This window comes from Ovis canadensis, chromosome 5, assembly GCF_042477335.2.
Source record: "Ovis canadensis isolate MfBH-ARS-UI-01 breed Bighorn chromosome 5, ARS-UI_OviCan_v2, whole genome shotgun sequence".
NCBI lineage: Eukaryota > Metazoa > Chordata > Mammalia > Artiodactyla > Bovidae > Ovis > Ovis canadensis.
The window spans coordinates 27,304,188-27,318,322 of NC_091249.1; the positions used below are offsets into that span (position 1 = coordinate 27,304,188).

General features: G+C 49.2%; 1 protein-coding gene across 1 annotated transcript; it reads left to right on the forward strand.

The window, feature by feature from the left end:
* Positions 1–2,318: 2,318 nt before the first annotated feature.
* Positions 2,319–8,770, forward strand: RDH8 (retinol dehydrogenase 8). Its single transcript, XM_069592817.1, has 6 exons — positions 2,319–2,421; positions 5,095–5,256; positions 5,903–6,082; positions 7,071–7,164; positions 7,538–7,721; positions 7,832–8,770. Exons 1-6 carry the CDS (start codon positions 2,319–2,321, stop codon positions 8,045–8,047), a joined length of 939 nt encoding a protein of 312 aa, XP_069448918.1. The 3' UTR covers positions 8,048–8,770.
* Positions 8,771–14,135: the final 5,365 nt, after the last annotated feature.

The window sequence follows — 14,135 nt, forward strand, 5'->3', positions numbered from 1 at the left end:
TGGTGTGGGGAATTGGGAAAGTTTGTGCTGAGCGCTGATTGGCCAGCTAAGGGTGGAGCCCTGAGCCGGGAGCTGGGCCCTTTTTGCCCCACCCCACAGTAGCGGAGAGTGAAAGAGCCAGCTTAAAACTAAATATTATTTAAAAAACTAAGATCATGGCACTTGGCCCCATGACTGCAGCCATGAAATCAGAAGACGACTGCTTCTTGGCAGGAAAGCAATGACAAACCTAGACAGTGTGGTGAAAAATAGAGACATTACTTTGCCGACAAAGGTCCGTACAGTCAAGGCTGTGGTCTTCCCAGTGGTCAGGTACAGTTGTGAGAGTGGACGGTAAAGAAGGCAGAATGCCAAGGAATTGATGCCTTCGAAATGTGGTGCTTTAGAAGACTCCTGAAACTCCCTTGGACAAGGAGATCAAACCTGTCAATCTTAGGGAAATCAACCCTGAATACTGGTTGGATGGACTGATGCTGAAACTGAAGCTCCAGTATCTGATGTGAACAGCCGGCTCATTGGAAAAGTCCCTGATACTGGGGAAGATTGAGGGCAGAAGAAGAGTGTATCATAGGATGAGATGTCTGAATGGCATCACCGATGCAATGGACATGAACTTGGGCAAACTTCAGGAGATAGTGAGGGACAGGGAAGCCTGGTGTACTTCAGTCCATGGGGTCGCAAAGAGTTGGATACAGCTGGCCGACTGAACAACAGCGGTGGTGGAGGAGGGTCACTCCCACCTAGCCTTAAATTCCGGGGTCCCAGACTTTTTCTCCAAACAGGCTCTGTCGAAGAGCTTAGTGGCTTCCAAAACTGCAACCTCCATCTAGGGCCTGGAATTAGAGGGTAGAGCTTTATACCAGATCCTTTGTCTCAGTCAGGCCCTTAGATGGGGTCCCAGTTCAGTTAAGTTCAGTTCAGTTCAGTCGCTCAGTCATGTCCGACTCTTTGCAGCCCCATGTATCACAGCACGCCCGGCCTCCCTGTCCCAGCCTGATGCTAAATCCTCACCCACCTGTCTGACCCCACAATAAGGTACCAGCCTCACCCCCTGCCTCCCCTGTGTGTGCTCAGCCATGCCTGACTCTTTGGAGACCTCATGGGCTATGGGCTGCCAGGCTTCTCTGTCCATGGAATTCTCCATGCAAGAATACTGGAGTGGTTTGCCGTTTCCTTCTCCAGGGGATCTTCCTGACCCAGGGTGATTCTTTGTTGTCTGAGCCACCAGAGAAACCCAAACTCTTAATCTTCAAATAAAGCCCCCCACCTCCATCCTCGACGCTCTTCTCCCAGACTCAGATCCCAGCGGGATGTCCCAGGCAAAACCCCCGAATCTTTACACATTTCCCTATTAAATCAGGGAGTCTGGTCCTACCCTCAAGCAGGGCACTGCTGCAGGGAGGGGTGAACCCCTGTCATTCCTGGGGTGAGGCAGAACGCTCCCTTCACCCCACTGGGAACCCTCCCCCACCCCAGTGTGGGGAGGACCCAGGGGGTCAGGTCAGGCGGAGCTGTCTGTGCAGTTGAACAAGCACAGACAGGCAGGATCTGAGAGAGCTTCCGCAGGGAGGAACCCAAGGGGCGTGTCCCGGGCCCTGAACTGCCCCGCCCCCAATGGGGAAGAGGGAGAAGCCTCCCTCCAGGCCTCTGACTCTTAGACAAAGAGACTTTGTGTCCCTGGGGAGGAGGGGGTGGGGACCCATCTGGCGTGAGGGGGAGGGGGGGCCTTGAGTGGGAGGAGGAGAGGGAATCTCCTCAAGTCACTTCTCCCTCTTCAGGGACACTGGAGACTAAGACTTCCCTAGCTGAAGACCCACAAAGTTCCTGCCCTGCCCTGTTTTGTTGGGAAGTTCTTTCTATAGTCTAACCTCATCTTCTGCCATTTCTATGCCCTTTCTCTCTTTGAAAGGACCCTTCTGGGACCACATTCTCTCCACCAGAGATTCTTTGCCCAGGGTGGAAACAGCAAGAGAACACCCCTGCTCATTCCCCATGCACCCCAACCACCCCCCCCACCAGCCCTGAATAACTCATCATCATAATAAAAGCCCCCAGTTATGAGTGTATTGGGGAGGAGAGGAAATATTTGACAGATAAAAATAAAGGACTATATTGAAGTTAAGGGATTCTCCCCCACCCCCACCCTCCCGCCCTGTGGCTGCCTGCGCAAAGTCAGTTCATAATCGAGGGATCCCAAGGTCCCTTCACGCTGCTGGGGATCAGGTGGAGGGTGCTTAGGAGAGAGCAGATGAGCGGATGACAGGTGGTGGGAGTCAGCTGCTGGCCAGTGGAGGTCACTCGTCCAGGGAGGAATCAACATGGCTGATGCACCCCGGACTGTGCTCATCTCAGGATGCTCCTCTGGGATTGGCTTGGAGCTGGCAGTGCAGCTGGCTCATGACCCCAGGCAGCGCTACCAGGGTAAGGGGGCCTGGGGGTGGGGAGGACAGGCCAGGCAAGACAGGAGTGGGCATGGTTTCCCAGGACCTCTCGGCTCTCCCCAACTATTTCCACTAGTCCATGCCTTCAGCTGCCTTGGTGAACTTGGGGAGAACCCAGAACACCAAGAGGCCCCCTTCCCACCTCTGCTTGTGAATCATCCCCCATCCAAAGGAAGTTTCTGATGCACCTATTGGGTCTCAGGGTTTAGGTGTGGAAATACAGCTGCGGGAAAAAAAAAAAAAAGACAAAAATCTGGGGGAGGAGAGGGAAGACAAATACTAAACAGATAATTTAATTGCATTATATGGCTAGTGCTGATGAGTGGTCAGAAGCAAAATAAAGGAAGCAGGGTGCACGTGTGTGATATTTTTAGAAGGGCTGGCTGGGGAGGACTTTTCTGAGGTTTCACTTAGGCATTCCCCAAAGACTCCCTTCCCCCACCCCTCCCCAGATTACTATTCAGTGATAAGCCTCTTAAGTGACCCTGACCTTGAGGGTTTGTGGGGGGGAGCGCTGTAGATCTAAAGACTTGGCCTCCTGCCGCTCTGGAGTCAATGGCCCCAATCTGCACCCCACCCAGAACCTCTGACCCAGAGCGCACTAGAGTCAAGCAGCCAAAGGGCCATTACTTAATAGGATGCAAGGATGAGGACATTGCCCCACTTGGCAAGGCTGCTTCTCCCAAGCGCTCTGCTCTCTGTCTTAGAGACATGCACAACTTTGGCAAAACCCACGGTCAGAGGAGCCTGACAGGCTACAGTCCATGGGGTCGCAGAGAGTCAGATTTGACTTAGCAACTAAACAACGAGGATAAATTAGGCAAGAAATTTCATTTTGTTGAGACTTGGTGAGTTAATGGGGATACTAACATTATCTATGCGTTCTGATTACTACTGTTAAAAACAGAGCACCCCCAGATGTATGGCATACAACAGCTGTGATCACCTTTCTTGAGAGATTTACAAAGGTTATGAATTTGGAAGAGCTCAGCTGCTCAGTTCAGGCTCAAGGTCAAAGGCTACAATGAGAACAGAGGAGACTGGAGCATGTCAGGGTTGGGCAGACATCTCTCCCTTCCAGCCATCTCGGGGCTGCTTCGTGTGGTCTTTCTGTCTGGCCTGGCTTGGGCTTCCTCCCAGCATGGTGGCCTCAGGACAGGGCTGCTATAGGGTGGCTAAAGGCTTCACCAGTAAGTGTTCCAGCAAGCAAGGCAGAAACTGCAACATCTTTTCCATCCGAATCTCCAAAGCCACACAGTGTTACCTTTATCACAGTCTATTGATTCCCAGCTAGTCACAGGATTCAAGAATCAGATTTCATGTCCTGCTGGGTGAGAAGCTACATTGTAGAAGAGCATGAGCAATATTATAGGATTCCTGTGAGGATTAGAGTTAGCATTTATTAAAAAATGTTTAACATAGTATATGGCACATAGTTGGAGAAGGCAATGGAAACCCACTCCAGTATGCTTGCCTGGAGAATCCCAGGGACGGGAGCCTGGTGGGCCACCATCTATGGGGCCGCACAGAGTCGGACACAACTGACGTGACTTAGCAGCAGTAGCAGCATGGCACATAGTAGGCATTCAATAAATTGCGATCTATGCTGATGATGTAAATGTGGCTATTCATACTTACATGTGCATATTTGCACATATGTTGACTTTATTTTTTTATTGGAGGATAAGGTGGTGCTAGTGATAAAGAACCCACCTGCCAATGCAGGAGACATGAGAGATACGGGTTCAATCCCTGGGTCAGAAAGATGCCCTGGAGAAGGAAATGGTAACCCACTCCAGTATTCTTGCCTGGAGAATCCCATGGACAGAGGAGCCTGGCGGGCTACAGTCCATGGGGTCACAAAGAGTTGGACACGAAGTGACTTAGCACAGCACAGCGGCTTTACAATGTTGTGTTGGTTTCTGCCATACAATGCAAATCAGCCACAATTATATTATATCCTCTCCTTCCCACTCCCATTCCTCTAGGTCATCACAGAATGGAGGCTCGGCGCCCTGTGTTATGAAGCAGCTTCCCACTAGCTATCTATTTCACACATGGTAGTGTATATATGTCAATGCTACGTTCTCAATTCATCCTACCCTCTCCCTCCCCCACTGTGTCCATTCTCTATGTCTGTGTCTCCATTCCTTCCCTGCAAATAAGTTTATCAGTACTATTTTTCTAGATTCCATATATATGCGTTAATATACAACATTCGCTTTTGTCTTTCTGACTTACTTCACTCCGTATAACAGGCATATGTTGACTTTAGATGTTCACGCATTTCTTTTCTCAAACCAATCTGTTCTATGCTTATTTTATTGTCTCACCTACAGGTTTTGAATTCCTTGAAGGCATGCACTTTATCTTATTTCATGGGATAGCCTCTGCACCTCGAATAGGGCATAGGGTAGAGTGGATGTAAATAAATGTTTGTTAGATGAATGGATGGATGGATGGATGGATGGAGGTACATATAAATGTCTGTACATAAGCATGCATTTGTGATTGTATGGCGAATGTAGATGTATAAACCTATGGGTCTCCATTCCTCTGTGACATTCCTCATGCAGTATCACAGGAACATGGAAGTTCACTCACAGGGTAAAGGAACCCCAGTGCCTGCTCCAACTCTGCTCTCTGTTCCCAGTGGTGGCCACCATGAGGGACCTGGGAAAGAAGGGGACACTGGAGGCAGCTGCTGGGAAGGCTCTGGGTCAGACCCTCACCGTGGCGCAGCTGGACGTGTGCAGTGATGAGTCAGTGGCCCAATGTCTCAGCTGCATCCAGGGAGGGGAAGTGGATGTGCTGGGTGAGTCTGAGCATCCCCTGGGGTCACTTGCCTCCTCCTTGGCCTAAGCAGAGATCCTCAATCACAGCAAGCCCTCTCCAGTGTCTGGGAACCAGCCCTCTTCTTTCACCAGTAACCTCTGACAGTGTACGGAAGGGGTAGACCAGTTGACTAAGAGCCCAGGATACCATCCAGTTTATTAAAGAAACAAAAAATAAATTGAGATCTGGGAATAGGGTGGATTTTTTTTAATGGAACTTCTCACGTATGAAGAAAACCATACGTGGTTGGGGAAATTAATTTGATGAGTCATTGAGGGAAAGGAGCATGATGAAGAAGCAACTCATGGTCCCTAAATGGTCCTCTAAGGAGGGGTGGTTATGGCTGTTTTGATGCAATTTGGGGTCAGAGCTGAATTGCTCATGCACTGAAGGAGAGGCTGTTCCCAGCAGTCCTCTTCCCCAGCCAGGGTTAAGAGTCCCCTATAACAAACGCTAAACTGTATTTAAAGATTTTCAAGGTTCCACATTTGTCTGCCCTAGATACCCTGGATTAACCCCAGACTTGGAGTGGGGGAGGGGTGGGACTATTTAGCGAGTGTCCCTGGGAGAGTAACCCTAGAAGGGTTGAGGGACTTCAAAGTAACCCTCACTCCTACCCCCCTTAGTGAATAATGCTGGAGTGGGCCTGGTGGGGCCCTTGGAAGGGCTCAGCCTAGCTGCCATGCAGAACGTCTTTGATACCAACTTTTTTGGGGCTGTCCGTCTGGTCAAAGCTGTGCTTCCCAGCATGAAGAGGAGGCGCCAGGGCCACATCGTGGTGGTCAGCAGCGTCATGGGGCTGCAGGGTGAGTCCTGAGGATCCAATGCTGGGAATCCTCCCAGTGTCTGACCCTCCCCCAGCTGGAAGGATGGCAACTAGGTTTTAACTCATATTCCCTAAATAGGCCTGCATTGAGAAGAATACTGAACTTCAGGAGGAAAAAGTTCTGGGATAGATAAATTATGTCTAACATGGTACAGGAGTAGACAGGGCTGGTATACATGCTGCCAATGGCCATCCACATCCATTATCAACCCCACTTCTGGAGACGTCCAAAAATCTCTTCCAACCATCCCACAAAACTCAAAGGAACCATCAGCACTCCTCCTGAGACTCCTTCTTGCCAGACCCCACCAGACCCCAGAGATGTCTAGATCTGGGACTCTGAGGTTCTGTAGGAAAGAGTGGTGATTGACTAGCGATGTCTGCTATAGGCCTACTATGGAGGCCACCTACTTGCCATCCTTGTGCCTGGCTCCTTCCTCCTCGAACCTCTCTCAACTTCCTTCCTCTCCCTGGAAATTTCCTTGGAGCTGCCCCTCTCTCCAGCAGCCCCCTAAGAAATCCATCCTACTTGTAACCTTGACATGGAAAATCTGCATTTAACCAGCTCTCTGGTCCCTCTTCCAGCTACACTCCCTGACTTTGGGGGGACACATTCACTGTTCAATAAAGGGGCCAATAAAGACCCTGGTGAGTGGGGCTTGTCCTTGTGGACCCCAGGAATCCCATGACCAAGCAGCCCAAGCGTTTAGAGGATGGAGGGAAATAGGAGAGTTCCTTGGACTAAGGATGGATGGAACACTGCAAGGAAGAGGTGGGACCTGGCACCCCAACTTCATCCTGACCCCACATGGTCCCATAATACACTTCCATACACCCATCACATTGGCCCCAGATATCCTCTGATCCCTAAATCCTCTTTGCTCTGTCTCCCAAGACCCCATCCCTCTGGACCCACTAAGCCCACCACCCAGACTCCCAAAGGGCCCGCCTTCCTGCCATCCTCTCAGGTGTCGTGTTCAACGAAGTCTATGCGGCCTCCAAGTTTGCCATGGAGGGGTTCTTCGAAAGTCTGGCTGTCCAGCTGCTACAGTTCAACATCTTGTGAGGCGGGCATTTGGACAGTGATGGGGGGATGGAGGCAGTGGCAGGACAGACAAGGAGAGAGGAGTAGCAGAGGAGACGGGTGGGAGCAAGGAGGCATGAAATAACAATGGGAGGCATGGGGAAATGAGGAGAAAAGAGGGACAGTATTGGAGGCTTTCCTGGCAGTCCAGTGGTTAAGACTTCACTTCCAATGCAAGAGGCATGGGCTCAATCCTTGGCCAGGGAACTAAGATCCTACATGTCATGCAGCCACAAAAGAAAAAAAAAAAAAACAAAAAAACAGAGAGACAGAGAGAGAGACAGCATTAGACAAAATGGGGTATCTGGCATTTGGGGGGCACCAGACTCTCTCCCCTCCCCCTTTTCTCAGCATCTCCCTGGTGGAGCCAGGCCCAGTTGTCACAGAATTTGAGGGCAAGCTCCTAGAGCAGGTTTCCACAGCCGAGTTCCCAGGCACCGACCCTGACACGCTGAGCTACTTTCGAGATCTGTACCTCCCAGCCTCCAGGGAGCTCTTTCACAACGTGGGACAGAGCCCACAGGATGTAGCCAAGGTGAGGTGGGGCCCGGAGCCCCAAGACGTGGCTCAGGTATGTGAGGGGGCCCCTCCCTACAGAAACCCTGCCCCTCCTTGGGTCCCAGAGCTCAGGGCTCCACCCCACAGGTCATCGTCAAGGTCATCGGCTCGGCCAGACCACCCTTGCGCCGACAGACCAACACCCGCTACACTCCACTGACCGCGCTCAAGGCCGTGGACCCCTCCGGCAGCCTGTATGTGCGAACTTCCCACCGCCTGCTCTTCCGCTGGCCACGCCTTCTCAAGCTTGGCCTTCGGTGCCTGGCCTGCAGCTGCTTCCGCACCCCAGTGTGGCCCCGATGAACAGAGCCTCACCCAACCCTCCTCACCCCGGAACAACCAAGCCTCTTTAGTTCACACCCCTCTCTGGATGTACGACCCTTCATTCATTCATTCATTCATTCATTCAACAAACTCTGCCTGACACATTTTTGTGTCTGGGCATTGCTGGAACCCCAGAGAGCACTCAGCCTCCAGGCACAGACCCCTCTGTGGTCAAGGCTAGGAGCAGAGAGAGTGGGCCCTGGGATCTTGGCATCCTGGGCTGAGGAGCCCAGATCAGAAAGCTGGAGTTGTGTCTGGGAAGGCAAGGAAGGCTTCCTGGAGGAGGGGGCATTGTCCCTGGACCTTGAAGGATGAAACAGGCTGTCTCAGTCAACCTCTGGACTTCATTATCTTCAATGTGGGGATTTAGGAATGATCCAAACATCCCCATCCCTCCTCCCCTCCTACACACACACACTCAAAACTGGTTTGACTAAGGGGTTTCCAGACTTCCTTGTCACATACTCCATCAGGACGGCTTCCCAGGTGGTGCTAGTGGCAAAGAACCTGCCTGCCTGTAGGAGATATAAAAGATGAGGGTGCGATTCCTAGGTTGGGAAGATCCCCTGGAGGAGGACATGGCAACCTACTCCAATAGTCTTGCCTGGAGAATCCCCATGGACAGAGAAGCCTGGTGAGCTACAGTCCATAGGGTCACAAAGAGTGACCCTATGGACGTGAATGAAGCAACTTAGCATGCACACATTCCATCAGTAAAATATGTTTGCAGACACACCAGCAATGTATGTGTATTTTTTCATAAAATACATATTTGCAACTAATAGTAACCACTGTAAGTAATAAAGCTCAATTCCTCACGTATAAATAAAAACATTAAAAAGAAATAAGGCCTTTCTCACACCTATTAGCAAGACTACATTTTTTTAAATGCCCAGAAAATAGCAAGTGTTTGCAATGATGTAAAGAAATTGGAACCCTGTGCACTGTTGGTGGGCATCCCGGATGAATCAGCAGGTAAAGAATCCGCCTGCAATGCAGGAGACACAGGAGACTCACATTCAATCCCAGGGTTGGGAAGACCCCCTGGAGGAGGAAATGGCAACTCACTCTAGTATTCTTGCCTGGAAAATCCCATAGACAGAGGAGCCTGGTGGGCTGCAGTCCATGGGGTCGCAAAGAGTCGGACATGACTGGGCACTTGGCACATTCCGCATTAGGCAGGCACTGTTGGTAAGAATGTAAAATGGTGCAGCCACTATGGAAAGTGGTACGGCAGTTCCTCAACCAATGAAATGAAATTATCATATGACTCAGCAGTTCCATCCCTGCTGCTGCTGCTAAGTCACTTCAGTCGTGTCCGACTCTGTGCGACCCCACAGACGACAGCCCACCAGGCTCCACTGTCCTTGGGATTCTCCAGGCAAGAACACTGGAGTCCATCCCTGGATATTACCCAAAAGAATTGAAGAGATATTGTACACCCATGTTCAGAACAGCATTGTCCATAGTAGGCAAAAGGTGGAACCAACCCAAATGTCCATCAACAGATGACTGGATAAACAAAATGTGATCCATCCGTACAAGGGAATATTTATTCAGCATTCAAAAGGAAGGAAATTCTGACACATGCTAAAACATGGGTGAAACTTGAGGACATTATGCTGAGTGAAAGAAGCCAGACACAAAAGGATAAATACTGTATGATTCCACTTATATGAGGTCCCTAGAGGAGTCAGATTCAAAGAGACTAAGTAGAATGGTGGGTGCCAGGGGCTGGGATATGGGGGAACAGAGTGTTAGTGGTTAATGGCGATTGAGTTCCAATTCTGCACGATGAAGAAAGAGTTCTTGGCGACGGATGGTGGTGGCAGTTACACAACAATGTGAATGTACTTACCACTAATGAACTGGAGGGGCTTCGCTCGTGGCTCAGTGGTAAAGAAGCCACCTGCCAGTGTGGAAGACATGGATTCAATCCCTGATCAGAGAAGATCCCCCACACCACGGAGCAACTGGGCCTGAGTGCCACAACTGTTGAGCCTGTGCCCTAGAGCCTGGGAGTCACCATTACTGGATCCCGAGAGCCCTAGAGCCCATGCTCTCAGCAAGAGAAGCTGCTGCAATGAGAAGCCCAAGTACCAGAGCTGGAGAGAACCAGAGACTAGAGAGAGAGCAGTCCTTGCTCACGGCAGCTAGAGAAAGGCTGCACACAGCGATGAAGATGCAGCAACGCCAAAGATAAGTGAGCAATTAAAAAAAAAAATCTAGTCAACTATACACTTAAAAATAGTGAAGAGGGGCTTCCCTGGAAGTCCAGTGATTAAGACCCCATGCTCTCCATGCAGGGGGTGCAGGTTCGATCCCTGATCAGGGAACTCAGATCCTGCACGCCTTGGCCAAAAAAAAAAATAGTGAAGATGACACATTTTGTATTGTATATACTTTGCCACAATTTAATTTTTTTTTAAACCAATAAGGATTCCATCTGAACCCTGAGACAAGTGTCCCCCAAGTTTCTTGGCCCTCCTCTTGAGAATTTGGAAGCAAATGGACTCTGGGTGTAAATGCAGACTTTGCCTATCATTCAGTGGGTGGCCCTGGGCAGGTGACTCCCCTGGTGTCATCTTCTACCAAGCAGGACTAGCAATAAAGTGCTGAAACCAAAGTCCTCTGGACTGTTTCATTTCACTGGGAATACTTGTTGTGGTTTTGAGTTCAATAACCACCTTGAAATGCCAAGCTCCAGGCAAAGTGTTTTAATTAAAGTTTGCTCGGCAGCTTTATGAGATGGAGTCACTCAGAACATCCCCAGTTTCAAGAGACAGGGGTGGGAGGGGTGGGGAGAGACAGGAATCTAGTCTGGGGCCATCCAACTCCGTCTATGCTGGTCTTTAGAACCTCTTCCAATAAAAGGGAAACTGAAAGGAAAATCCCAGATCCTCAGAAGAGATCTTTTTGAGTCAGTGCGGGGGCTTCTCAATATTTTTTCAAATCAGTTCCTCCTTTCTGCTCCCTCTGTACTGGATTTTTGAACAATATTGGAATACCTGCAGAAGAGTATCTGAGAGTAGATAATGGTGATGGTTGCACAAGCTTATGAATCCACCCAAACCCACAGAATTGTGCACTTAAACAGGGCAATGTTTGTGGCATATAAATGATATCTCAATTAAAAAAAAATTCTTTTTGAGTCTATCTGAAGAGGACAAGGGTTCAATCCCTGGTCAGGGAACTAAGATCCCCATCATGCTGTATGTGATCCCCACATGCATGTGGGACTCAGAGGGTAAAGAATCTACCTGCAATGCAGGAGGCCTGGGTTCCATCCCTGGGTTGGGAAGATTCCCCTGGAGAAGGGAATGGCTACCCACTCCAGTGTTCTTGCCTGGAGAATCCCATGGATAAAGGAGCCTGACAGGCTATAGCCCATAAGATCACAAAGAACTGGACATGACTGGACAACTAACACTTCCATTTTCATCCCCGTAATTTAATTTCATGTGACCTGAATACTGATTTTTTTAATTAATTTTTATTGGAATATAGTATTCACCTGTGATGTAGGAGATGCAGGTTCGATTTCTAGGTCCAGAAGATCCCCTGGAGAAAGAAACAGCAACCCACTTCAATATTCGTGCCTGGGAAATCCCATGGACAGAGGAGCCTGGCAGGCTAAAGTCCAAGGGATCACAAAAGAGTCAGATGCAAACTAGCGACTAAACAACAGCACAATTGTGTTAGTTTTTGCCGTACATCAGAGTGAATCAGTTATACATATACATATTCTTTTTTATTTTTAAATATTTTTCCCATTCTTTTTTAGATTCTATTTCCATATAGGTTAGTATGGTCTTCCCGCGGCACAGTGGTAAAGAATCCACCTGCCAAAGCAAGAGACCCAGGTTAGATCCCTGAGTCGGAAAGATCCCCTGGAGATGGAAACGGCAACCTGCTCCAGTATTCTTGCCTGAAAAATTCCAAGGACAGAGGAGCCTGGGGGGCTACAGTCCATGGGGTCACAAAAAGTTGGACACAGCTGAGCGACTAAGCACATAGGTCATTACAAGGAATTGAGTAGAGTCTCCTATGTCAATTTTTAAATTATATTAAATTTTAAAAATAATAGGTGAGGGACTTCCCTGGTGATCCAGTGGTTGAGAATCCTTCTTCCAATGCAGGGGACTCGGGTTTGATCCCTGGTCATGGAACTAGATCCTTCATGCCACAGCTAAAAGGTCCCATGTACCACAAATAAGACCAGGTGAAGCCAAATGAAATAAATAGATAAATAAACACTGTGCTTCCCAGGTGGCACTAGTGGTAAAGAACCCATTTGCCAATGCAGGAGACGTGGGTTTGATCCCTGGGTCAGGAAGATCCCCTGGAGGAGGGCACGGCAAACCGCTCCAGTATTCTTGCCTGGAGAATCCCATGGACAGAGGAGCCTGGCAGGCTCCAGTCCATAGGGTCGCACAGAGTCAGATACGACTGAAGAGAATTAGCACGCACAGACAAATAAACATTTAAAATAAAAAAGAGTAGATGAAATACACATATGCAAAAGGTCTTCAACCAGGAGGCTCACCCAAGGATTAGATCAATCAGTTTCCTTCACCTCCGGCTTCCAGTTGCATTGGGTTCTGCCAGTGGGAGGCATCAGCAGGAGGTCAGAGGGTGGGAGGGGAAAGACCAGGGTGTTGTCCCTTCCATGCAGAGTCCCTGTGGATTTCAAGCATCTGTCCATCTCAGGCCCTGACTCTAGTTTCTGAGGACCCACTCCCTCCTTTTGCCCCTTTCAGCTAAAGATAGTGATGGGACCCCATGGTTGGCAGCACGAAGGCACTGTGTTATCCTCCATTAGGCTCCCGACCCCGGGCCCTTCCTTTAACCATTGTGCCTGTCCCCATCATTCCCCGAATTACCCATTGTGAGTGTGATCTCTCTTCCCACCTGGGACGCTGACTGATGGAATACATGCACTTGACAAGACAGAGGAGCAAAGTGCATACCCAGTAGCTTACCGTCAGACTCCACCATTAGAACGTTATTGATATTGGCTGCCTGCCTCACCCCAAAGGGCTCCTCTGCCCTGAATTTTATGATTTTCCAGTATTTCCTTGCTTTAAAAAAAAATAATAACTCCGATTATTTTTTTAGGACTTCCATATTGGTACAGTGATTAAGGATCCACCTTCCAATTCAAGGGACCTATTCAACCTCTGGTTGGGGAACTAAGATCCCACATGCCTTGGAGCAAGCCGCAGCTACTGAGCCTGGGCACTCTGGAGTCCATGAGCCGCAACTCAAGAGAAGCATACCTGCCACCACTGAGACTAGGCACAGCCTAATTAATTAATGCAGAACCTCCTTTAGAACTCTCCGGAATATTCTGCGATAACCTCTACGGGAAAAGGATTGGAAAAAGAATGGCTATATGTGTATATATAACTGAATCACTTTGCTGTACACCAGAAACTAACGCAACATTGTAAAGCAACTATACTCCAACACAAAATAAAATCTGTATTTATAAAATGTTTTTAAAACTCCCTTAAGTAAATTATTTTAAAAGACACAATTACCTCCTTACCAAGAAGGAAGAGCCATCATAGCCAGGATGAGTGAAGCCGAACTTGACTTTTATTTGCAGGTGGGGCGGACAGTATTCCAAATCCTGTTCATATAGATTTTTTTTTTTTTGGCTGCTCTATGTCTTCATTGCAGCTCACAGGCTTTCTCTAGTTGCAGCGAGCAGGGATTGCTCTTCATTCTGGTGCACAAGTGTCTCATTGTGGTGGCTTTCTTGTTGCAGAGCATGGGCTCCAGGCATGTGGCTTCAGTAGCTGTGGAGCGCAGGCTTAGCTGCCCTGCAGCATGTGGGATCTTCCCATACCTGTGTCCCCTGCATTGGCCGGCGGACTCCTAACCACTGGACCACCAGGGAAGTCTCCGTATAGACTCTTGGAACAAGAACACACCAGACCTTCTCTCCCAGCTTCCCTTGCAGCTTGAGGGCGAGCATGTGACCCTGATCCCACTCTGTAGATGCACAGGATTTAGAATGGAGAGCTGCCCACCCGGAGGAATGATCAGGAAGAGGAGGGGG

Coding starts and splice junctions, on each gene's coding strand:
- RDH8 (XM_069592817.1), top strand. CDS start 2,319: ATGGCTGATGCACCCCGGACTGTGCTCATCTCAGGATGCTCCTCTGGG. Junction 2,422..5,094: donor CCCCAGGCAGCGCTACCAGG/GTAAGGGGGCCT, acceptor CTCTGTTCCCAG/TGGTGGCCACCATGAGGGAC. Junction 7,165..7,537: donor CTGCTACAGTTCAACATCTT/GTGAGGCGGGCA, acceptor CCCTTTTCTCAG/CATCTCCCTGGTGGAGCCAG.